A 24,732-nucleotide genomic window follows, 5' to 3' on the forward strand; every position below is an offset into this window, starting at 1 on the left:
AAAGGAGGAAAGAAAAAGAACAACAGCTTTATGATAAATGGTTATTGACTGAGTTGGGTCGGAACAGACAGGAAAATATTAGGCCCTCATGTCATGACCTGGAGCCAAATGTGTTTCCGAATGGCCTTCTCACTTAGTCGAAAGACACAGTGTTGAGCATACGAGCCGAGGTTTCACAAGAAAACCCCCAGTCTTGTAGAATAACTATCGTTCGTTTATTTCCAAGTCGTTCAGTAACAAACATGAAAATGTCAGAGTAAAGAAATTCGACATCTTACTTGAGTTTAAAGCATTTAAAATATTTGAAAACTTTAAATAATCAACGAGCACGCCGTAAAAGCAATTTACCAAGAAAACTCCTGTCAAGGCATGCTCTCTTGAATGATGACAGGCAGAAATATTTTTATATACACTTTTTGTTTGTAAAACTTGCTTCGTTTTGAAATTTCATTAAGACAATTACCTGCCTTGAGGCTCGTTGAATTTTGTGCACAACATTCACTTCGCCTCAGCCAAATAATTGCAAGCTAATCTATGTTGAAGATTTTCAGCTGACGAGGTAATAACTTGTTTTAATCTACATGTTTTTTTCTTTTTAATCTCAAAGTTCTGTTCTCAACTTCTACTTCCCCAATGAATTTCCGGAACAGGTCACTAAAAATGAAACCTTGTTCCAAGATCTAGTTGGAACTTTTACTTTCCGTGTTTTCTTTTCCTTTACTTTCTTATGCATACTTTGTGTTGAATCATCCGCTGAACAACGCGGTGATGTAGATATAGTGCTACGCTCTACGAGCTCTGCAATATTATTGGACCAAAACTTAGTGTGACCACGCTGCGGGCGGAGTTTACGAAGAAGACATGACGTCATCTGAAGCAATAATTTCTCAACCCACCTACGAACGGGTTAAAATTTCTCGTCAGAAATTAAAATTTTATTTCAAATGTGATTTTCTTTTTCATCATCTGTGTGCGCAATGTCTCAGGCTGATATCAGCTGAGTAACTTTTCCAAATCTCTACAAAGTTCATCAACTTCAGAAGATCTTCCTTTGTACTTGCCAACATTTACTCCCATAACACTTACAAAGGCAGCCACCTGACATTAAAAAAAAAATTATTTTATCAGGTAAAAAATGTACCCATGAATAGATTTAAAAAATGTAATGAGACAACAAAATTAATATACCATTAAGAACAGCAACATTCTTACGTTACCTCTGAATTGTAATCCATGAATTTTCTTAAAGCGTACAGACAGTTATGTTCTGAAAACGAACAGCGATTTGCTTTAGTGAGTCCCAACACTTAACAAACATCTATCGGGGGCGAGAATGAAGATAAAAAAAAAGGGGGCACACAAACACATTCTTTCAGTCTATATTTAGAAATGAATAAAGGGGTAAGTTTCTTAAGAAACTGTGGTGCTGCGTCGGTGGGGGAGTATAGCAGGTAATTTAGTGTTAACAACTGGGTTGAAAACGTAAATTAGCCACCGTAAAGAGTAAAAAAGCTGACGTTTCGAGCGTTGGCCCTTCGTCAGAGCGATTGACGAAGGGCTAACGCTCTGACGAAGGGCTAACGCTCGAAACGTCAGCTTTTTTACTCTTTACGGTGGCTAATTTACGTTTTCAACCCAGTTGTTAACACTAAATTGCCTGCTATATTTAGAAATGGACGAAACGCTGTTCACGCATGCCATTTTGAACTGTATCTCTCGCTTTTTGTTAATTACTGAACACTGGAGTCTTCGATAACGAGCTACTGGTCATAAACTACTGGCTAAAAAAGACATTTTGGAATGCGCAGTTCGGTGGCAAACACGATGTTTAGAACCAACTCCCTCCATAGAACTTACCTGTCTCTGGAGAAACATTTCTGTTTAAAAGTTCAATGACGGCTGTAGAACACTCTAACGCAATGTCTTCGTGTATCTGATGGGTGAGCACAAATAATAAATAAAAATAAATCACGATCGAGAAAAATCATAAAACAGTTTCAGTGTTAAAAAAATTGTATATTAAATGTACGAAAAAAATGAACGACTAAATGAAAAGACAGACCACTGAGAAGCACGTAGCTATACAAAGATCATAAACAGATGTCACCAGTTGTCCAAACCCAAGGTTTTCAAGCCGCCATTTGGCTGACTACTTTCGCTGAAAATCTAGCAACCAAAATGGTTGCAACTTGGAGTGCTGATTATAATAAAATACACACTGAACACGCAAGTACCTTTAGTCTTGCGATATTGGAAACTAAAGCAGCTCCGACAGTTTGGAGTTCCGAATCTTTGCTGAGGAGACAATTGATTGTCACAGAAGGAAGAGGTGTGGGGTGACTGTCACCAAGCAAGGAGGAGTGACCAGACGGATGGCTGATAGCACAGCAAAACTGCCACGAAAGAAAAACTGTATCATCAAGGTAGCAAAATGAAACAAAACATAACTTTGGCTAACACTATGATATTCATAAAAAATTTGATAATTTCTGACTCGGACTTCTATCGAATTCAAGACCTGAACAATATCATTTATGATAGTATGTTTCATTTACCAATTTGATGCACTCAACTTGAGTTGCACAAGATGGAATGCTTGGGAAACTCCCACAGGCCTTTTTTACAGTCTCCTGTAGTCCTGTTCATGATAAAAGTACATAACATTTATGGACTCAGCACAGAGTAATACTCAAAAATTCTCCTCCCCCTTCATATCATAAAAATTAACCCAGAGCCACAGGTTTGCCTGATACTGTAACAATTCACGTACAATTTACAATGCCTGTTTTCATGCTGGTATCTTATGCTAATTATAAAAGAGAGAATAATTGTAAAAACATAGAAGTACTAGAAAATGGGATGGAATATGTTCTTAGTCAACAAAATATTGATTTTAAGTCAATCATCTCACCTTTGGAGGATGAAAACAATTCTTCACACTGTGATAGCAACTGCAGAAGTTTTAAAGTGAGATGTAGTGCCTGGCTGCCTTCCTCTGTCAGGTATTTATCAATAAGCTGATCTGAAGGGAAAAAAAATCAGTATTTATTTAATAGGAATGTAGATCATTCACTGATATCTGAATAAAGTACTTTATTGCCCAATGAAGTGATATTAATATTTTTTTTAAATAAAAGAGGGGTTTGATAGTTGTAGAAGACGAAGAATCTAGTTATTGTTGCAGTGTGGCTCAATTCAGTACAAACCCTATTGCAAAATATAACTTACCTAATTTTTGAATCTGGCTCTCATTCACTTTTGAAAGGTTTTCAGCTTCAAAGCATCTTTTAAGTTCATCAAGGTAAATTAGACCTTCATCTGACAATTCCATTTTTTTCAAAAACTCTCTCAGATCAGATATCAATGATGGGCCCTTTTGAGACAAACAAATATGTGTGGTCATCCAAAATAACCAGCAGTATACTTTCATTCAAAAACTTGGTGCACAGCATATGAACATATATCTTTCGTCATCATATTGTATTCAAACTTACCTTAACATCCTTATAAACATAAGGGTTCCTTGATATGGCACCTTGACTAGAGTTTGAGCCAAAAAAAAAAATATATATATTAAATAAATAAATACAGAACAGATGTAAGTTCCTATTAAGTTACTTCATTTGGTGAATGATAATCTTACTCTATTTGTTAATCTTAAATAGCTATTAGTATAACAGTATTAGCCCAAGAATCAAGCTTACTCAGTCTGTAAAAAGTAATTCTAATTATTAATTATCAATGATTGTAAATAAGGTCCTGAGAGATTCTGTCAAGTACAATTGACAGGTTTTGAATTGGAGTTTTTAAAAATATTGATGTACATGTTGGGTATATGTGCACGTTTTCATCTGATCTAAGGTTTGAAATACCTCTTAAAATTCCTTTTAGGTTAGATATTACATATAAAGGAATTATAAAAGTTTTAAGAAATTTAGGATAACCTCGGTCCACCTACAACATGTGCTATGTACATTGTGTATATCCAATACCTTAGCAACTGTACATGCCAGTGAGCACAAACTTATAACTTAACCTGCATAGTTACTGGTTTGGAAGCCGGCTGTTCAATAGAATGATGCAACACTTCTAGAAACAAGCCAGAGAGCTGTGGATAAACAATTTGTTCCCTCCATTCCTCTAATTTTTAACAACTCCATCAGTAAACACACCCTAAAAACCATAATTTTGCTTAGGGTGCATGTATCTGTGCAAAGTCATTTGGTAACTGTAGAAATGTTAATTTTAGTAAGCTTAAGTTATTTCTCAAGCCCAAAAATAAATAGTACAGTTTCTCAATTATTTTTATCATGATCTAATAGACCAATTACCAGCCATCTGGTGGTTCCCTTTGCTTAGTCTTTCCAGGGGGACTATTTCTTGGCTCATATATTGATTCTGGTGCTCTTGATGTTGATGGTGTAGGGGATATTGACGTGCCTCCTGAAGGCCTCACAGATACAGAGTCTATCATGGGTCTTATCATCTGACCAAATGAACTGAAAAAATTCAGTTCGACAGTTATTTGTTGATTATCACCAAAAAATATATTGATTCTCTTAATGAATGAATCTGCCCTTGACTTAACTGGAAGCATTGCAAAAAAAGGAAAAACAAGGAATTATCCTACTTCATGGTCAAAATTCTTAGTACCCTTGGACCCCCTGGCTGGGCATTACGCCCCCATTAGGCTCCCAATTGATGCCCTCTCACAAACAGTAGAAGCCTCACTAATAAATTGCTTTACTTCTTCATATACACCCCTCCTCCCACCCATTTCCCCTGCAGCCTGCCTCATATCAACAAATCAACTTGCATACTGTATAAAAATGATTCCATCATTACTGTTAGTAATGATTGTTTGTTGTACGCAGTTACCTGTTCAGAACTTCTGAAGGAAGGTCTCGAATATGTTGTGGTATTTTATTCCCAGTCAGGAACATGGCCACTTCTGATGAGAAGGTGTTGCAGTTGTGTTCAAACAAGTTATATTTTTCTCCTCTGATAATCAATTCAAAACAAAAAGTTAGTAATGAGTGTTAAGTGATTTCTACAGCTTTGTAAAGAGAGCTTCATTTACTTGCAAGTTTACTGAAAAATAGGACATAAAGTGAATCAATATGTACCTAAAATCTTCTTGTCCAACAGCACTTAAAAAATCAATGAAAAGATCTTGAGTTATTTCTGTATCACCAAGATCAACAACCTCATCTGGACTACCAAGAATTGTTCCACCCTGACAAAAAAAAGAAATTGTTTCAATCAATAGAAAGTAACCTATGGTCCAAGTAAAAGAGAAAAGAAAGTTGTTGCAGTCATGCTACCAGAAATTAATAATGTCTTGTTCAGATTTCAGAGTTGAACCAGGAGTCCAGATTTACTTCAAGACCTTACAGTATTTCTTGAATTACTGTAGTTAGAGAAAAGATTAAGATATTACATACTGGGAGACAACTGTTTATTCCGTCACCGCCATAAAAAAACTCCCTATCATAACACACCAGGCCTGTATGCCTAAAAGAAGTATTAAAAGATAATAAAAAAAAGGCAAAAGAAAATAACACAGCATTTAACTCCACACTTGGTCCTGAATAAGACAAAAAGTAAATTTAATTTACAAACAAAAAAAATACATACATGTGATCACTTGCAATTAATTGTAGAATGACACTAAGTAGTCAAGCAACAAGATTACTGAAAGTCATATCTATTCTGAGGCTCTGAGGTCATACTGAAGCAATCTCTCCAATTATCAACATATTGGCCTGATTTGCAACAAATTCTTAGGAACAGCCAAAATCAAATTGATTTACTGTTACATGTTGAGAGAATTCGTGTTCAGATCTTAGTGATAATCTTTGTCAGCGCTAAATTGGAAAAGGTAATTATACAGTGTCTACAATGCTTAAAATGATTGATTCTGATCAAACATTTCAAACCAAGCAATGCTCCTTGTTCATAGCCATTTAAAACTTTCTACGAATTGTTAGGTCATAGGCCAAGGGAAACTAAAAATCATAAATAAAAATCATACTACCGATGCGAATAATTAACAGAGCACACAGTACAGTTAAAATTTTAAATATATTCTAGGCTAGGAATGAAAAAAAAATCACGCAATATTCTATTCAGAAAAACATAAGCACATACCAGATCCCATCGATTTGCTTGCCTATGGATACAAGTGCAGAAAAAATAACTAATAGTTGGTGTGATGTCTGTACAGATTTCACCACCTTAATAAATGAAGATGTAATAAGCTGGCTCGGTATCACATCTACATACCAAATAAACAGACCTGACAGCTCGGTTGTAATTAAAAAGATGAAGTCGGATAAATGTTTAATTTGCCCTTAAAATATTCCCTGAATTTTTAAACTTTGTAACTCTGGGCTTTTATTCCAAAGGATTAAGTGTTTAACAGTCGCATCTTTGCTGAGTCACTGTGCGAAACACAAAATTAAAAAGATATTTCAGCTGGGATATTTCTCGCATAATAAAATAAGAACTTCTATTATTATCGAGCTTACCAAGTATAAAAGGTGACAGCTGTCTTGCCATACCTCTAGAGAGGTCGTAAACGTACAATTTGACTGGAAATTTTGCCATCGATCTACAGATGCCGACGTGAACCATTCAAAATCATTCAAAACATTGAAGCTTGCTGAGGTAGACTGGGTACCAAAATCGGAAAGCTAATGGAGGACTGGAAGCTAAAAGGTTGAGTTAAACAGTCACGATGTAACACCTTGTATGACGTTTCCGCAAAGGATTTGTGACTAGGTGGTACTTTACCAACGGGGGGATCGACGAAAGCAAAGACGATTAGAAACAAAATGGTCAGAGTTTCCATCGGGAGAAATGATGTTGTGTCATTACGAAAGCCGAGAAGGGACTTCAGACTTATAAAATATGACTTAAGAGTTAAGACTTGAGGCTTTACACTTCGCGAAATCATACTTCTCACTTCAGAATTTTGTCCTTAGTCTTAATTCAGTCTTCAGTATTCAGGAGGTGAAAAAATTTTTTAAGTCCGTCAATGTGCGTCGTTATGTTTCGGTGAGCGAAAAGTCCCTGATCCTTAATGGTTTTAGTCACACAACTACTTGATAAATGTGGACATCAAGGATGTAACTCTTTGCAAAGAAATGTATGCTGAGAGTTGTGTCGAACATAACAAGGATTTAGAAGAACTAGTGAGATTAATCAAACCAGATTATAGTTTAATTGAACGCGAGGCTCTTAAATTGTACTGTGAGATTGTCCAATTTCTTAAAATGGATGACTTACTCCGACCGTTGTGGTTTTCTCTCGCCGCATTTTACCAGCATTCGCCCCTCGTCTTGCGTGTTGACTAGTGTGGGAAAAGCACATAACAAGTAAAGGTAAAGCAACAGTTTCATTACTTACATTATGTTGTCCGTATGTGGCATTTTCATGTCCCGTAACAAAGCTACTTCAAGTACTTTTTCGTTAGGATGTCCGAAAGAGAATAACTTGTCATAACTAGAACATAACTGTAATAGTACTATAACAGGACATAAAGTTGTAAATTGTACTAACACTGATGCTAATGTTGAATGGTCAGTTAGTCTATCGATCGATAATGTACAAAATCTTCGAGTGTTAACTAAAAATATCAACGATAGCCTCAAAAATGTTGATTGCCAAGAAGGTCCCGGAATATATGAAAATTATGGAATGACGCCGCCTACTTTGTTTTCCGACTAGAACCTCTTAATTATCTTACTGTGCTTGAGTAGTCATAATTGAAGCCTATTATTACATAGATTCCACACTCGTCAAAAGATGTTGTTCAATTATGCTTTCTTAAAGGCAGGCCAGACGAGGAGAGGAGGAATGGTGGGGAATTGCCGAGGAATGAATATGGCATTTTTATAACAGATCACTCAACATCTTGCCTACTACGCCATTTCAACTAACTCATGTGTGTCGATGAAACAACACCTAGACTTTCCTAATACTCCTCCTTCCTCAACTAAACTCTAACAGCCTTAGTTGTGTCCTTGAACAGAAACATTTCATGGTTGAAAAATTAACAAAATATTTAATTTAAACTGCTACAAGCATTATTCACACTGAATGGTGAGTTCTAAGAACCTTTACGAAAATGCATTTACAAGGTCAATAGCTCTTGGCCTCATTTTTGTTTCATACTTGAAACAGTCCACGAGAATACCCCGAAGGGAAGCACCAACTGTGTCTGGCAAGAATTCTAGTGCGCGCGGGCATTCTTTCTTCCTCATGATGGCAATAAGTGACTCAACGTCGCTGTCGAAATCATCACTTTTCCTTCCAGCCGCTGCTTCCTTACCTTCCAACAGTTGCTCCCAACATTCCATCTCGGTGAAAAGTTCAACGAGCGTACATGCCAATGACCAGACATCTGAATGGACTGCTGCTTTCTTCCTCTCAAGCAGACATTCGGGGGCCATGTAAGAGGGAGTTCGTCGGATTGCTGAGCTAATCGTGTGAGTAAGGGATAGCGCGGACTTCAGTTTGCTCAAACCCATGTCGCACAACTTTGTGATGTGAGTTTTCTCAGCTGCCAGCACATTGGCAGGTTTTATGTCTCTGTGAAGCAAAGGAGGTTTCAAATTATGAAAGTAGGCAACAGCTTACGAAACTTGCTTCCCAACATCAAGCTTATTGCAGCTTTGAGTCGTGAAAGGGTCAGAGCTCTCGTCATCGTTTAAGCACAGAAAAGGTACATCGTATCGGAAGCTTGAAGATGAGGAATTTTTCTCGTTGGTTTAGAGAAGTGACCTGGTGTAGCACCTAATAATTATTTCATTTTAAATAACTTAAGACGTATAACCACCAATAACTGTATCATTTTCTTGAAATTTATTCCTGTTATTAAGGGTTTTCAATATATAACTAAACCACCGCACTATTTGTATCAAACATAAGAAAGTACACGATAAAATACGCGAAGTTAAGAGCGGACTGGATTCAATTTCCTGAAGCACCTGGATCAAAACTTTCGCCAATGCATTGCTGACCACAATTTGATATGTGGTGCGTCATGGTGGTGTAATAAAACCGACAATTATGTTTAGCAATACAAACTTTAACCCGTAATTTAGTTATGATAAATTCTTTATAATAAGTGTATCGTTAACGTACAAACCTTCAAATATGCCTTCGCTAGAAACCGTAGAATGCTACCTTGGTTTGAGTACACCGATCTACAAAATATAATGGATAAAATGAACAGAACGCTAAGTTTAAAAACATAAACAAGCCAAAACAAAACAGAGAAAGTACAGTGGAATCAATATTTTTTCTAACATTCAAGATAAACAAAACTTTGTTCAAATAATAAGGTAGCTTTAGGAGTCGGTGTAAAGTTACAGTGTTTGACTGAGGGAAGGGAAACAGCATTTCAAGGGTTCGAGTTATCAGGAGGTTCGAACAATAGGGATTCCACTGTACACTCACATGTCGTGGCTCCGATATGGGTGGGGCAACGTCCAGCCACAATCCACTATGGTGGAATCCTTGGCCTCTTCGAAAGAAATGCCCAAACAAACGCAGTGGTAGCACTCAAAGCAGGTAAGGCACTGCACCATCTCATTGCGACTTGAAAGTTGGGTGTTAAATCCTCGCCTGAAAAACGCACAAGAAAGCATCTAATGCACCACACTTCCACGGCAGAAGGAGGCATATATGGTTGAAGGTGTTTCCTTGTCCTGTAAGTGGCAGCCAGATGATGTGAAAAGGCCCCTCTTCCCTGTCTGGCTGGAAGCAACAAGGAGGACTTTGTTTTGTGTTGTACCATACAGCCCCAAACAGTTCGCAGTGCTGTTGTATTGGTTTCTTCAAAAAGCCGGCAGCAAAGGTTACCTTTAAGAGTTCTTTAAAAAAATGCGAATGTCAGTATTGTAATGCCAACTTGCCTGGAGAAACGAGCTGATAACTGGTCGTAATAAGATGATAAAGACGTGGAATTGATGTTGTACCATACAGCCCCAGACAGTTCGCAGTGCTGTTGTATTGGTTTCTTCAAAAAGCCGGCAGCAAAGGTTACCTGTAAGAGTTCTTTAAAAAAATGCGAATGTCAGTATTGTAATGCCAACTTGCCTGGAGAAACGAGCTGATAACTGGTCGTAATAAGATGATAAAGACGTGGAATTGATTCAAAAGAATGTGAGCCGGTCCTTAAAACGAACAAGTAACAAGTTAGTTACCAATATCAGTAAAATTCTTTAAGGCATTGAAGACTTGGCTTTGGACACTTTTTGCGACAATTTCCTGAATGGATTTGCCTTTAATTTCCTGAACCTCGTTTGGTGAAAGGCTCACACTGGCTGCCCACTACAAAGCATCGCCTCTATCACTAAAATGCCACGCATTCTGTAAAAAGAGATATGACAGAAGCACAAAGTAACTCCTTATAAAGTTATATTGCGAACGGAATATAATTTTTCGAAATGCAGTTTAGTTACTTCTAAAGAGAGGGTTATAAGTAACTACAGGAATGGTTAACACGACACTGAGATGACTACTATTCCTACAATTTTAGCCAGTATTGTATTGTAAATAATCATGCAATTCAGCCTTATTAGGCTGCCATGGGATTTTTAATAAAGCTATCTATTCAGCTACTACAAATATTAGTTTATTGGATAGTTGTCAAATATGATTGAAAACCATGTGCACAAAAAATCATTGTGTAATTATCAAAAGTGATCAAAGGATTTTGGGTTTTGCAAGCAGTCAATGGAACAAATGAAGTTGATGAAAAGAAATGAATTGACATGAATGGCAGTTAGTGTTTAGAGGATAACGAAAAAAACCACAACCTTATATTGCTTGCTAAGTAATCTGAGAATATCAAAGTAGCAAATTTCTCTAACAGCTGGATTAAAATATTTCTGTATAACAAGCAACCACATAAACAAGCACCTAAAGAAAGAACTAATAAATGAATTTTCAAAGATTAATTTAAGATTGATTTATTATGCCTCAGTCTCAGCTTTGAAAAGGAGATCCAGAGGTAAACCTCTGTTAAAGTTCACTTAAAACATAAAACAAGGACGTTAAAATTGTACACTAATAAGCTTAGCAAACATAACAAAAAATAACTGATTGTTCTTACTGTATCAACAATGTGGTCATGGTGAGCAAGACCATACATTGCTGCACCCAGTCCAAAAAATTCACTGTCACTTTCATGTTCAGACATGAGTATGGATAGTGAATTATAAAAGCAGTTTCCATCCCCACTTGAGTAGATGGGCTCCAGACCAAGCTCTTAAATGGACTGGTCAACATAGCTGGAAAATCTCTAAAAGCAATAGAATATAAAGTTAATAACAACCAATACAATAAAATTTATAAATGAAAATAATGATAATAGTAATTATAATAATGATGATGATAATCATTCCAAGTCAATAATTCTTACTGAACTTTTTACTGCTCAGGAAGTCTGCGCCGATTCTCACTGCTGTTAAACTGATGTGAAGAGATCTTCGGGAGATGTTCCAGACTGTAAGGAGATAAATTTAAGGTCACCTCCCAAGGCAATCTGACCATGCACCCTAAAATGTCCCTTGCAATTTGGGGCTTTATGATTGTATAGATTTCAGTCTAGGAAAGGAAAAAACACCTTGCATTAATAGGTAGATCACAAATTGGTAAACAAAAAAACATTAATATTAATAGTCAAAGGTTGTTAATTAACTCTCATTATTGTTTGCCCTCATGATGGATTCCTCATTAAATGCCCCAACCCTAATCATTAAGTTGAAAATAAAACTTTTTGAACATCACACTAAAGAACTGGAATTGGCCTGGCATTAGTGGACCCTTAAACAAACAATATCCACCTTTTGGAGTTAGTAGGACCAAACTGCTTGGACATAGCCCCCTTAACAAGTTTCTAGCTAAACAACTGGTATTAAAACTTTAGCTGACAGCTGATGAAATGATATAGAGAATGTTCAGGAATGGTAAATTCAAAACAAAATACTTGCATCCTAGACAAGATTAAATTGTGAAATAAATAAATGAAATAGTATGTTTGTTTGCCACACATACATGCACAAAAAAGTAATGAACAAAAAGAAGGAGTTCAATTAATAAAAGGAAGCTTACATCTTCATTCAGTTTTCCTAGAATACTTGGCATCTTTGATGTTTGGATCTGATTCAGTTCACTGCAGGTTTGCAGTACAGATTGCCACGTATTACCACAGTAAACTGATTCACTCCCAAATTTCCTCTCAACAATGTCCTCAAATAGAAGAGAAGGCAGAATTTGACCTTTGGGAGTTGCAAAGGGAGGATCAGAAATGGAAGTGGTGACAGCAGGTGTTGATGAAGGAGCAGGAGGACAAATGGGGCTTGCAAAAACTTCAGATGAGGGAGGATCAGAAATAAAAGCAGAAGCTGGTGCTGATGATAGAGGAATGGGAATCACAGGACTGTGAGCAGAATCATCTAGACTGTGATGTCAACCTCTTGAGGGTGCTGTTGTTGATTCCAATTTCTGTATGAATGCATTATTGAAATTAAATCCTCCAGATGTGGTCGCTTGCTGCTTTTATTTACATCTGTGAGCTCAACTTCTTCAGGCCACCAAACTTGTCTGCATGCTTCTTTCCCCAATCCAGGCTCAGATCTCCTGACATGAAAATACACCATATATATTCTGCAAATTTATGGGAAAATTGACAGTGGGTGCTTAAATTTTTATATTTAACAACTGCATTACTACTCAATTTAGCACTTTAAAGAAACAAAATTGTGTGTTGTATGATTAGAATAGACAAATTGCATAGCCTTTTAAGTACATCACCCCCAAAACTGTTTGCATTTGTGAAAAATGAACTGTTTATCCAGTTTGCTTGCTAAAATTTCTTTACTGTTTTCCTCAGATCTACTACTCTAAATTGCACAGGGTCTTCTGGTGGTATGTCATCATCAGCTGCCATTTCTTGAGCTTAAACTTGTTGCACTATAGGAAATAAAAATTCAAACTGTATTGTACTGTAAATTAAAATCTGGAAGCAGAAAGGTGGGTACTAGACTAACAAAATAAAGTACTTATAACAGATGCAAAGCAAAATGATGCTAAAATGCACTCAGAATTTAATGAATTAAACCAGTTAAAATAAGTATTACTTGTATAGAGAAGTGAATGAGAAATCAGAAAAATGTTCCATATCTTCCAAGACTTAAAATATACTGTGGGCTATAAATAACATCAATCAGTGCCTTAAACTGTCAAAGCATTAAACCTGTTGCAATCCAGAACTGGCCTTACCAAAATGCAAAGCAAAGTGCTGACAGCTTAGTCCTAGCATACCATTCTTGCATCTAAAAGCAAAAAGAGAGAAATAGAGCAAAAATAGAGGAAGAAAGCCAAGCAGACAGACAGAAAGGAAGGAAGGAAGGTAGGGCTAGTTTAGAATAAAAAAAATTCCAGAGGTACTGCATTGTTAGGGATGTAGATACAAACAATTTCAACCCCGATATCATGGGCTTAAAAAAACAATTTTTATTTAAAGTCTTGTTAAATTACATTGGGAAATTCAAATAAATAAATAAATATAAAAACAAAAATATAAAATTAAAAAAGGAAACACTGAAATACTTTTGTTTGCATAGACTTCATGTACTGTCTATCCATCTGGTTGCCCTTGCTTGAGTCTGTCTCAAACGCCTCCTGAAAGAAAATAGAAAGTGAAAATCTCATATACAACAGCTTACAAGCTGAACAAAAAAATCATGCTCCCACACGTGAAATATAAAACTTACAAAAAAAGGACTCTCTTTTTCTTGCACGACCAGCAGTAGCTGGGGGATCCTCCTCATGACTTTGGGCTTCCTAAAAAAAATAATGAATATCGAAAATAGATCGGTGTGAATTAAAAAAATTAAATACAAAAATACCACACGATCACGATTCTCCGGGAAAGTCTGATATGCTCGTTGTAACAAAAGAAAAGAGCTATGGAAGAATGAATGTCAGCGCCGAGAAATATACTTGCTCCTTTTTACAAAATGTGATAAAATTAAAATGCGTTCTTTCCGCCATAATGATGGGCCACTGTAATAGGTGGTGTATGTATCATAAAGTGTACCAGCAGCTGGTGGTTATTTTCGTCTCAAAGCCCCTCACGGTTTCAAAATGGCGAATTATCGTGGGACACCATAGGCGGCCCAAGCTCACGTCTCGAGAAAAAGCCAACGATGAATTCATGAACGCGTCACGCGTTGTGTGACTCGGTGTTAAGTTACGGGAGGAACCGTTGAAAATTTGAACACGTTATAAGGCATAGTATGGGGAACGAAATATGGTCGATTTATAACGATAAATATTTCGAAATCTGAATATTTTACACGTAAAATCAATAAAAACTTACTCATGCCCTGTGTATCCGTACGTTGTTTATCTGTTTTACTTTCGACTCGCTGTCTGATTGGTTGATTAGGACAATAGGTTAAGGCGAGTTGCCTCTGTGGAGATGGGGTAAGTATTGTACATTAATCGACCGTACCACTCGCGGTAGAGAGAAAATTGACCTCGTACCCAAGTCTCTTTCGCGGCCGTGTCCAGTCTTCGTGTTCAAAGCTTAACCAGAAAGAAGCGAACTTGGAAATTCAGGTAGAAAACACTCGTTTCCAGCGAAATGCGCGTGAAGTTTTGGTACTGAGACATGTCCCAGGGTGCAGCGATCTTAGATCGTAAAGTGTGGCTGAGAAAAATGCCGATCGGGAGGATTTTCGGGGCGCAAACCACCTCCACGTGGACCAAGGTCGAAATCGGAGTGTGCAGCCTTGACTTCGTCTTTTGACATGGTTAACAGTGATGGTAAAGCAAGCTTAAAACAGCAGAAATCGCTAGAAACTTCGACGGATACACAGGGCATGAGTAAGTTTTTATTGATTTTACGTGTAAAATATTCAGATTTCGAAATATTTATCGTTATAAATCGACCATATGTCGTTCCCCATACTATGCCTTATAACGTGTTCAAATTTTCAACGGTTCCTCCCGTAACTTAACACCGAGTCACACAACGCGTGACGCGTTCATGAATTCATCGTTGGCTTTTTCTCGAGACGTGAGCTTGGGCCGCCTATGGTTAAATCATATCTCTTGTGACTCGTCCTGGTTCAGCCCTGACACTGGCCAACGCTCTTCGGAATCATGTTTTTCAGGGTGTCACCTCTGCATGTTGATATTGTTATTGATTTGAACGTGAAAGCTGCCTCATCAAACGTTCTCACAGTTGTGCGTTTTACTCTCCTTAACTATACAACAGATGCACGTGAAGTCATAGACTGGCTTTTATTTTGTATTAGTTAACTCCAAGGAACAAGCGGAACGAAAACATCGTCATGTTGATGTTTCAGGGAAGGAGAAGGTGGTGACGACGAGGAGCTGCCGGAGGAAGAGTCTGCAGCTTTTAGTGAGTGAAATGTTTTTATCTGGTACAAATTCAACATAGCAACCTTGATTTTTGTATGTATATCCTCAAGAATGATCAAGATTAACTTTATTTTTCGCAGTAGATCAGTATGTTCGTATTGAACGTGATAATTTTACTCCATTTTAATGATAGTTTTATTTAAATGTGTAGTTGTTGACCCACCCCCCCCCACGTTTCCCTCAGCTTCTGCTGCTCCCAGTTCTGCTTCTCCAGTAGTTAGTAGCTTTATACTTTTCAAAGAGCATTACGCTAATTTTCCAGATGATGAAGCTGTTAACAGGCCTGTAAATTATTCTTTTGATGATTTCCCAATGACATTGTGAGACAGTTTTTGAGAATTATGAGTCACCTGTGAATATCAAAGTGAAACCAGCCCCCTGTTCCTCTTCCTAACCAACGTCCTCCCCAAGTTGGTGGAGTTTAGGAGTATTTTAGTTTTCCAGTTTTCTCTGGGAAATAGATATGCTTAGTGGTATGTCTACGGAAAGGCAGGGAATCTTTAAGAGTTTAGTCTTACTACAGTGACCCATAAAGTCAGAAGTACATTCATACAAATGATGATTCCAATTGCTGCACAGTGTCATACTAAAGAGTGTTGTTATGATAGTTAAATATTTAGCATACTATTTTACCCTCTGCTTGATTTTAACCATAGGCAGTGGTTTAAGATTTTTTGTTTCCTTAAAGAATAATACCAAAGAAGAATAAAAAAAGAGAAAAAACATATTGAAAATGTGAAGAAAGGAAATAGAGAATACCATAGTTACCACTTTATAGCATTTATCTTTGTCAGCCACAAGGTATGATAGTTGTGTTTTAATTCTTAATTTGTCAGACAGGCCTCCCATTTGATGGTAGGGATAGTGAAAGGCAAAATTGTTCACTTGGTAACACTTCAAGTACTGTCCCTGAGCTGAGACACCCCTTATTTTTGTCCAAAAATACTCTTTCACTGTTGATATTAGTTACTGACAAGGACATTCTTAAAACATAGGCATGCTATGCATGTAAGAGAATTTTTTTTTTTTGATGGCTGGGTCAAAATGGGGAACTAAGCAACTGATTTTTGCATTTTTGTAAAAGAAAAAGAGTATTTACCCATGAAAGATTCTGATGAAGATATTGTTAAATGGAGAGTAAAGTTAGCAAAAATGAACAACATTAGTGCAGAAAAGTGGTGAGAAAAGTATCATATTTCAACGCATAACAACATGGGCTCTTTATTTGGTAATTGTCTATCTGTACTTTGCCCCATTTGTGTGGAATACATGATAAGATGCAGGCTGTCTAGAAGGAATTGACATGTGATGGGATGAAGTCCTAGGCAGCTAAAAGTGAATTTGATCGCTAGATAATATCTCAGCACTTGAGAATTACATGGAAAATTGACTAACAGTAGCATTTAGTTCCATGTGAAATTTTTTCAGTGGAGTGGGGTTGTGTTGTAAAATTTAGGTTGTTTACTGGAAAATGGCATACTATCTGAGAAAGTCTAATCCATAGCAACAAGTTAACATGTAATTGTATCAGGAAAATACCTTTTAAACACAAGATGACTAACAGAAGCATGGAGAACTTTTAAAAGCAAAAATAAACAGATAGTCCACATGACAGTTGACGCAGAAAGTAAATATAACTTTGTGATCTTTTCAGCTTTTGCAAAAAGAGCAATCAAAAGGCAAAAATTGTGGTACCCTATTTTCATGATGTGATAGGCATGAGGGACAGTATTGTGACACTCTGATTGGTGCAAGCATACCTCATTGCTGTGATCTGATTAGTGTGAGATACATACCCTGATGCACAAGTCAGATTAATGCAAGATACATATCCTAATGTGCCCATCCAAGATAAATATCTTTTTATATGCCAACATAGGGTCATATACTTCATATTTCAGCTAATAACTCAAAAATCACTAAAAAATTAATCTTTACTCTTTTTCAGGAAATGTGAATTTTCAGGAAATTCTGATCTGTCTGAGTCAGAGCATCTGCTTTATTTATCACTCTTCAGGGGAACAAGTCCCTAAAACTCAGTGCTACGGTTCAGGCTCAGTAAAACACATGCACGCATCATATCTGTTGAAATGGTTCAAACAAGAGGTAAAGAAAACTTGTGAATTGTGCCATTTAAGTGATATCAAGAAAAAGGGCAAACCATATATGCTGAGGTAATTGTTATTTCTAAGCCCTTTTCTATTGAGTTGTATTGGTACAGTTGATCTTCATTTTACCAGGGTCAACATATGTGTTTTTATTGTCACCATTTTCACCACCTTTGTAACCTTTGTCATACCCCTCCCCTCTTGGTCCTCTCTTTTCTTCCCCTCCCCCCCTCTCTTTGAACTTTCGTCTCTCTCTTCTCCCATGTTTCTGTTGGGAAATTGAACAAAACAAAGGTGTTTGATAGATTAAGGATCTTTCTTTACTGAATGAAGTAGAGGAAGCAAGACAGTGGGCTACAAAGAAAATTGAATGTTTTTAGAACCAAAGTTAAAACCATATCCTTTTACTATTTCCAGATTTCACATTTATAGACTGCCAAGTTAAGATACATGCAACCTAGCTAAAGAATTATTGGCATATTTCCAGAATTCCACATTTCCAGACTACTGAGATAAATGTAAGTTAAAGACTAATTTGCATATTTCTAGATGTACCAAGTTAATATGCTTGTGAGTAAGCTAACTGACATATCACATATTTTTACACATTTTTCTCTAAGGTGATGAATTTGATGTGTAGCACATTCCATTGTGATGACGTGTTCTGTGCTCTTCTACCCCAAGTTAAAGCGCAATTTGTTTATATTGAGACAAAGAACTCCTAACAATAATTGCAGATGAGCATGTCTTAATCCTTTACTTCTTGGAAGTGATTAACATGTAGCTTCTCCTTGTTGTATTCATACATTTTCCAGCACAACGGTAATGAGAATACCTTCAAGTTTTAATCTTGATCTAACTTCAAATTCTCAAAACTAATTTACAATAAAATGTATAGCAGCTGCAAGGGAGAAGTAGCATTCAGTCCTTGGAAGTTAATGGGTTATAAGCCTCAGAGAACAGAAAGCATTATGGTTATAGTTGTTACGAATACTTAAGATTAAAATTGTTAGTAGGCGACAGATTCACATGTTCATGTAAATAGGGTATTGAATATTTGTTAACTTGTGAAAGAAGCTTGATTAAAAATAGGGTCAAGCAATTTTTCATTGTGTGTTAACCCTTTAAGCCTTTCACTCCCATGAGTGACCAAGACAGAATTTCTCCTTACAATATCAATACAATATCAAGCAGACAAGTGATGGGAGCTAGGGGAAGGCGATTATTGGTTGATCCAATACCAAATTCTCAAAACTAAACATGCATATTATGAAAAAACTAAACATGACTGTGTATGATGAAAATTTGGACCAGAATTTTCAATATCTGGTTGGGCATTTATTTGAGGTAATAAGCTATTTTCATTTAATTTTTTAAAGATGTTTTATTTCTGGTTTAAGACAGGGTGTGGAATTTTGGTCTAGGTTTAAAATAGGGTTGCAATAATTTTGTATTTCAACCTAAGGCAGGGCAACAGTTGATTTTAAGAAGGGTGCTATCTCTGCTAAAGAAAAGGTACTGCTGAAAAAAGCCTCTATTTGAGCTGTTCATGTTTCTCAGATAAATTATTTATACTTTTGTTTGATATTGAGAAGGCTTTACCAACCCCTCCTTCCCTTGCCCCACCCCCATTGTCTTCCTTTGTCCAATATTTGTTTTGTTTCAAAACTTTTTGTAAAGCTCTTTACTCTGTCTGATATGTCTAACCATAGAGGCTGAATTGATAGCAACACAAAGAATAAATCTGCTTACATGATTTATTCAACAATCATCTGATAAACTTAGGAGTTCTGCTCTTATCTACAAATACTAGTCAGTGAAATATCAACTGTCAAAGTTTTTCATTTTATCATGTTAATAGTAAGAGGCAAAAAATATGTGCAAAAACACTCCAATGTTTAAAGCTACTGCATACACCTTAAAAAATTGTGTAACGTAATATATGTCTCTCTAACCTACAATAAAGTCTTTTGTCTTTGAAAAGTAATGGATTTACATATTTACAATTTGTGTACAGTATGAAACTACTCGAACCGGATTCTTTTGATCGAAAAGAAAAACAAACAAAAAAAGAAAAACAAACTCAAAAAAAGAAAACTGTTATCCTTGCAAGCGATCTGAATCGTATTTACTCATCTGATCCGCCTATAATCTCCAAAAAAAATTTAATAAACTAAACGGAAAACTATTTCGTGTGACAGACATAAATGATCAAATCATACAAAAGCATACAGTAAATTTAGGATCGAAATAAACCAATCATAAAATGATAGTTTCCTGAGAGGTCCGAGGTTTGTTTGTTTTCTATGCAGTAAGTTTTGTGTTTTAACTTCAATGTTAATTGGTTCGTTTACAAAAAAAGACACTTTGACATCCTTTGTTCTCAATAAACATGTTCATTGGTTCATTTTTCTTCATTTCGATCCGGTTCAAATAATCTCTCTGCTCTGAGCGCTTCACAAACTTTGTTTTCTTTCGTTCATTCACGATTTTAGTGGTTGTGTTGTAATTGTCACTGAGCTGGTTGCCTCACATTTTGAATTGTAAGTGATTATTTAACTTTTTTTCCAGATTAAGCAATTATTTGTGAATTGGCGATGTTAGATAATAAGGCGACAGTTAGACTGACTATTGCTAAGTAAATTCTTTGCGTGTTGTTTACCTGCTTCTGTGATGTGATTGTACTGGAGGTTTAACGTGCGTAGCTGACAGTTGTTGTTTTTGATGGCTTCAGCCAAGTGCTGTGCTCCAATGTCTGAGATGTCATTTGCTCTGAGGTTTAACGTGCGAAGCTGACAGTTGTTGTTGTTGATGGCTTCAGCCAAGTGCTGTGCTCCAATGTCTGAGATGTCATTTGCTCTGAGGTTTAACGTGCGAAGCTGACAGTTGTTGTTGTTGATGGCTTCAGCCAAGTGCTGTGCTCCAATGTCTGAGATGTCATTTGCTCTGAGGTTTAACGTGCGAAGCTGACAGTTGTTGTTGTTGATGGCTTCAGCCAAGTGCTGTGCTCCAATGTGTGAGATGTTATTGTATGAGAGGTTTAACGTGTGTAGCTGACAGTTGTTGTTGTTGATGGCTTCAGCCAAGTGCTGTGCTCCAATGTCTGAGATGTTATTGCTTGTGAGGTGTAACGTGTGTAGCTGACAGTTGTTGTTGTTGATGGCGTCAGCCAAGTGCTGCGCTCCAATGTGTGAGATGTTATTGTATGAGAGGTCTAACGTGCGTAGCTGACAGTTGTTGTTGTTGATGGCTTCAGCCAAGTGCTGTGCTCCAATGTCTGAGATGTTATTTAATGAGAGGTTTAACGTGCGTAGCTGACAGTTGTTGTTGTTGATGGCTTCAGCCAAGTGCTGTGCTCCAATGTCTGAGATGTTATTTAATGAGAGGTTTAACGTGCGTAGCTGACAGTTGTTGTTGTTGATGGCTTCAGCCAAGTGCTGTGCTCCAATGTCTGAGATGTTATTTGCTGTGAGGTATAACGTGCGTAGCTGACAGTTGTTGTTGTTGATGGCTTCAGCCAAGTGCTGTGCTCCAATGTGTGAGATGTTATTTGCTCTGAGGTATAACGTGCGTAGCTGACAGTTGTTGTTGTTGATGGCTTCAGCCAAGTGCTGTGCTCCAATGTGTGAGATGTTATTTCTTGCGAGGTGTAACGTGTGTAGCTGACAGTTGTTGTTGTTGATGGCTTCAGCCAAGTGCTGTGCTCCAATGTGTGAGATGTTATTTCTTGCGAGGTATAACGTGCGTAGCTGACAGTTGTTGTTGTTGATGGCGTCAGCTAAATACTTTGCTCCTTCGTCTGTCAATTGATTTCCTTCGAGGGTTAACCAGCTCAGTTGAGATTTACTACATTTTAACAACTTACAAATTTCAAAACAACCTAATGGACCAAAGTTATTGAAGACCAAACCTAAATGTGAAATTTGTTGAACATTCTTAATTACAGTAACTACTGAAGCACAATCAACAGGTGTGAGTTGACAATTATTAAAATTTACAAAATTAAAGTTAATTTGTTGTAGTTTTCTCTGAACTATTTCCTCCATCTCACTACTTTCGTTAATGCATTTAAATAATGTCACTGCTAAATGTTTTTTGTCTTCAGTCGGCCAACAAGTTACTTTCCTTGGCTCCATATCCTCTGTCCACTCTTCGTTGTACAACTCGCTTTCTTCCTCTTCAGTTTCCACAGGAAGAAGGTCTGTGATGATTTCGCTCGGTAGGTTTTCTTTCTCGTTCATTAGTCCTGCTAGAAACTGAAAAACCAGCTGCCATTTGCCGTCCGCGATGTTCGTAGAAACAAAGTTCCTCAGTTCTGTTTCATCCATGTTTGCTAGGTGCCTCGCAGCGAAAAACTCTTGCATTGTTAAATGAATGAAACAGAATTGTTGTTCACGTTTTAGCGGGGTAGTTTCACGGTCGGGTAAGCGGTGAAAAAGAGCGCTGCCTTCCAATCCGCGTACTTCGTTTCCCCCGAAGACCAGCCTTCCTTCTTTAATTCCTTCAAATGCCATTTTTTCAAGTTTCTCGAATTTCTTTTCCACGTTAGGGGGCAAATTATCTGATTCAAAATCTTCGCGAGTAAAATTCTTGCCACGGAATTCTTCGTTGTGCCTTAAGTAAAATATTTTCACTGCTTTCTTGTAAATATCTGTTAATTTCGTTGGTAGACTTGGACTTTTAGAACCGTAGAACTTCGCCATTTGAAAGAGACTTGAGCAAATGATGAAGCAACTCGCAGGAATGTAGCATAGAGAGAGAATGTTCGTGTTGCCGCCGATGTGTCGCCATATTGTTTCGCCCGCATGCTTCTCCTCTTCAGCAAATTTGGTTACGTACTCTTCGACTTGTTCGGATGAGAAGCCGAGGATCTCGAAGACTTTGTCGAAATTAACACGCTCGATGCATGACAAAGCCGAAGGTCTCGTGGTTGTCAAAACGGCAGCTCCGTTGAGAAGTTTCCCAGTCGCGAGTTTCTCGTATAGAGCATACAAGGGCATCTTCTTGTCTGCGCGGTTTTTAAATTGAGGCTCGAAGTTTTCCTCGCCGATCTTTGAATTATGTTTAAATTCATCGATTCCGTCGAAAATTAGGAGAACTCTTTGGGGGTTCTCAAGGATGTAATTCCAGACTTCATCATCTATGTGATCTGAGGGGGAATGTTCTGACGATGTGAGCAGTTCCCGGAGGCTAAGGTCGGTTGCCGCGTTGAATGCTCTGAATTTGATGAAGAAAGCAGCATCAAAATGGATTTTATCATCAGATGATTCATGGAATACTTTGTGAAATGCCCAGTCTCTGAGGAGTTTGGTACAGCAAAGTGTCTTTCCGATTCCGGGACGACCAACAATCAAAACGTTTTTGTTTTCGTGGTTAAGAATGTCCTCCGGCCCTCTTGGTGTTGTGTTTTCCCCACCCGATCTGGTGTAGACTTCGAGTTTCTGCCGTCTGTCTCCAGTAAAGTCATAATTAGCCATGTCTGGAACAACGACAAGGTTTGTGTAAATCTGATCCAGAGTCAAATGTTTAGCTGGGCGTCCTTCGCCGGGAGTACTTGAAAAAGGCGACCGGAGTTGGGGAGGTTGATTTGTCTCTTCTTTAATAATTTTCTTTGTATTCTCGATGAATTCCTGAAGCGGTGGTTTTCGGAGTTGTTGAGGCTTGCTTGGCAGATGTGGGATGTTCGTTTCATTTTCTTCACTTTCCTCTTCCTGGTGTTGTTCTTGTGGGGTGTTCGTTTCTTGCTCTGTTCTTTTTTCTTGCTGCGGAGGTTCAGGTCTCGACAGAGTCGATGTGGCAGCATTTTGCGAGTCGGCATGGAAGGGATTCAGGTGAGCCTTTAGAAACTTGGAATTTTTCATGAAACTATCCTCTTTCCAGGCTCGTAGCAAAATATAGACGGTTTCTAACAGAATGCCAAAGAGAAAAATTCCGTTCACGACAAGAACAGCGCGCATCCAGGAGTTTTTCCTAGTTGCTCGTTGATTATGACAATCGTGCCAGACGCCAGTAGAATTCCTTGGCTGACTCCCTCCAGAGGTTAGATAACAAGGGAAGTTGGGGGGGAAGTCCCGAGGATAAATAAACTGTTTTTGTAGAACCATGAAGAGAACTCCTAAAACAATCCTTGCGAAAAGTTGACAGCAGTAAGCGATAAACAGCTTTTTACTAGAAAGTGCGTTTCCTTGGTCGCGCAACTGCCCCTCGAGATCACCGTTACGAGCGCTTGGCGACAGTTGATTGATTGTGAGGCTCGCTATTTGGGAGTAAATAGCACAGACAGTTCCGATGAGGAAGAAATTCATGATCACGAAGGCATAGATAGGAAAATCGTGTTTGTTATACTGCTTCTCGTATAACTCGAAACATCTTCCACGGACAAGGTCGATGTTTTCACTCTTCGCCCCGCTACAGCGGAAATCATACCTGGATTCGCTGTTTTCTGCGTCTGCAAAAATGCCAAGGAAGTTTACACCGATCAGGATCCAAATAACAACTGCGGCATGGCTAACTGTGTTAAACGTTTTTGGTTTAAGTAATTCCTTGAGATTATCCATTGTTAGCGTTTGTATTCTCACTGTTTTCGATCAGATGAAAATCGCATTATGTCGTGAGTTGAAATAATGAAAGTATGGTGACTTCCGGTCAGTCATTGCTACAGTTTCATTATTGGAAGAGCTACAATTTCAATTCTTGATTAAGTTACAGGTGTCAACTATTCAATGGTTTGTTTCTACCTGTCATCTTTTCTCGATCACTCAGGAAGCTGATATGGGAAACGGAGAGAGGAAACTCCCTGAACATATCTCTACTTAAGTGCTGAAATGCACGCGGTGACCGAAATGGCAGATTTGACGAAACTTTGTCAAACCGAGTAGTTGTTCATGGATTTGGCGATTTTGACGAATTATAGTGAAATTCGTCAGAGCGATTTTGACGAATTTTCGCCGTTTTTGTTACTGCACGCATTTCTAGAGTTTTTTCGGAAACTGAAATGGATACGTGCTAAAAGTGTCATTAATCCGAAATTATTTTGATAGAGGCTTTAAAAAGACATCACAAGTATGGCGAAGGCTTTTGCTTTCTGACGCATGCGCAAATTGCACGCTTAGTAGTGTAACCAGAAAAGATGTGACTCGTCGCTGAACAATCTCCT

At 37.6% G+C, this 24,732-nt stretch overlaps 3 protein-coding genes, 1 long non-coding RNA gene and 1 pseudogene across 11 annotated transcripts; 1 reads left to right on the forward strand and 4 right to left on the reverse strand.

Annotated features, from left to right (window-relative positions):
* Window positions 1–193: 193 nt before the first annotated feature.
* Window positions 194–9,550, reverse strand: LOC113666732 (uncharacterized). 5 transcript variants are annotated; one of them, XM_089185289.1, is made up of 18 exons: window positions 9,466–9,550; window positions 9,155–9,212; window positions 8,336–8,595; window positions 7,291–7,354; window positions 6,531–6,613; window positions 6,151–6,172; window positions 5,445–5,514; window positions 5,127–5,236; window positions 4,879–5,001; window positions 4,332–4,499; window positions 3,495–3,540; window positions 3,229–3,373; window positions 2,912–3,022; window positions 2,556–2,638; window positions 2,235–2,393; window positions 1,858–1,933; window positions 1,218–1,267; window positions 194–1,098 (listed from the first exon to the last, which is right to left on the reverse strand). In XM_089185289.1, the coding sequence occupies exons 3-18, from the start codon at window positions 8,532–8,534 to the stop codon at window positions 994–996; spliced, it is 1,614 nt and encodes a 537-aa protein (XP_089041415.1). In that variant the 5' UTR covers window positions 8,535–8,595; window positions 9,155–9,212; window positions 9,466–9,550; the 3' UTR covers window positions 194–993. The 5 variants fall into 5 exon arrangements, with proteins under 5 accessions (XP_089041415.1, XP_089041416.1, XP_089041417.1 ...); XM_089185290.1 differs by lacking the exon at window positions 4,879–5,001; XM_089185291.1 differs by lacking the exons at window positions 5,445–5,514; window positions 6,531–6,613; window positions 7,291–7,354 and having other exon boundaries at window positions 6,151–6,236.
* A 1,575-nt stretch (window positions 9,551–11,125) lies between these two features.
* LOC149039340 (uncharacterized) lies at window positions 11,126–12,674 on the reverse strand (annotated as a pseudogene). The gene is made up of 3 exons (XR_016180565.1): window positions 12,127–12,674; window positions 11,475–11,619; window positions 11,126–11,314 (listed from the first exon to the last, which is right to left on the reverse strand). The product of XR_016180565.1 is annotated as an uncharacterized LOC149039340 (transcript).
* Window position 12,675: 1 nt separating this feature from the next.
* On the reverse strand, window positions 12,676–14,086 carry LOC149039341 (uncharacterized). 2 transcript variants are annotated; one of them, XM_089185396.1, is made up of 5 exons: window positions 13,926–14,086; window positions 13,791–13,860; window positions 13,627–13,698; window positions 13,297–13,349; window positions 12,676–12,987 (listed from the first exon to the last, which is right to left on the reverse strand). In XM_089185396.1, exons 2-5 carry the CDS (start codon window positions 13,845–13,847, stop codon window positions 12,954–12,956), a joined length of 216 nt encoding a protein of 71 aa, XP_089041522.1. In that variant the 5' UTR covers window positions 13,848–13,860; window positions 13,926–14,086; the 3' UTR covers window positions 12,676–12,953. The 2 variants fall into 2 exon arrangements, with proteins under 2 accessions (XP_089041522.1, XP_089041521.1); XM_089185395.1 differs by having other exon boundaries at window positions 13,791–14,086.
* Window positions 14,087–15,120: 1,034 nt separating this feature from the next.
* On the forward strand, window positions 15,121–19,563 carry LOC149039342 (uncharacterized). Of its 2 annotated transcripts, XR_016180573.1 has the most exons (5): window positions 15,121–15,198; window positions 15,342–15,448; window positions 17,417–17,574; window positions 17,994–18,094; window positions 18,197–19,563. It is a non-coding gene; the product is annotated as an uncharacterized LOC149039342 (long non-coding RNA). The 2 variants fall into 2 exon arrangements; XR_016180572.1 differs by lacking the exon at window positions 15,121–15,198 and having other exon boundaries at window positions 15,305–15,448.
* A 476-nt stretch (window positions 19,564–20,039) lies between these two features.
* LOC149039343 (uncharacterized) lies at window positions 20,040–24,203 on the reverse strand. Its single transcript, XM_089185260.1, has one exon. The coding sequence runs from the start codon at window positions 24,131–24,133 to the stop codon at window positions 20,177–20,179; it is 3,957 nt and encodes a 1,318-aa protein (XP_089041386.1). The 5' UTR covers window positions 24,134–24,203; the 3' UTR covers window positions 20,040–20,176.
* Window positions 24,204–24,732: the final 529 nt, after the last annotated feature.

The sequence above is a fragment of the Pocillopora damicornis genome, chromosome 10, assembly GCF_964200805.1.
Source record: "Pocillopora damicornis chromosome 10, jaPocDami1.2, whole genome shotgun sequence".
Classification (NCBI taxonomy): Eukaryota; Metazoa; Cnidaria; class Anthozoa; order Scleractinia; family Pocilloporidae; genus Pocillopora; species Pocillopora damicornis.

What these genes read in the sequence shown, in the direction of transcription:
- LOC113666732 (XM_089185289.1), bottom strand. Translation starts at nt 8,534, where the DNA reads ATGGGTTTGAGCAAACTGAAGTCCGCGCTATCCCTTACTCACACGATT. An exon ending in GTTGGACAAGAAGATTTTAG is followed by an intron (nt 5,002 to 5,126) that starts GTACATATTGAT and finishes ATTGATTATCAG; the next exon opens with AGGAGAAAAATATAACTTGT. An exon ending in AAATGTTTCTCCAGAGACAG is followed by an intron (nt 1,268 to 1,857) that starts GTAAGTTCTATG and finishes GTTCGTTTTCAG; the next exon opens with AACATAACTGTCTGTACGCT.
- LOC149039341 (XM_089185396.1), bottom strand. Translation starts at nt 13,847, where the DNA reads ATGAGGAGGATCCCCCAGCTACTGCTGGTCGTGCAAGAAAAAGAGAGT. An exon ending in AAAAAGAGAGTCCTTTTTTT is followed by an intron (nt 13,699 to 13,790) that starts GTAAGTTTTATA and finishes ATTTTCTTTCAG; the next exon opens with GAGGCGTTTGAGACAGACTC. An exon ending in TGAAGTCTATGCAAACAAAA is followed by an intron (nt 13,350 to 13,626) that starts GTATTTCAGTGT and finishes TTTTGCTTTTAG; the next exon opens with ATGCAAGAATGGTATGCTAG.
- LOC149039343 (XM_089185260.1), bottom strand. Translation starts at nt 24,133, where the DNA reads ATGGATAATCTCAAGGAATTACTTAAACCAAAAACGTTTAACACAGTT.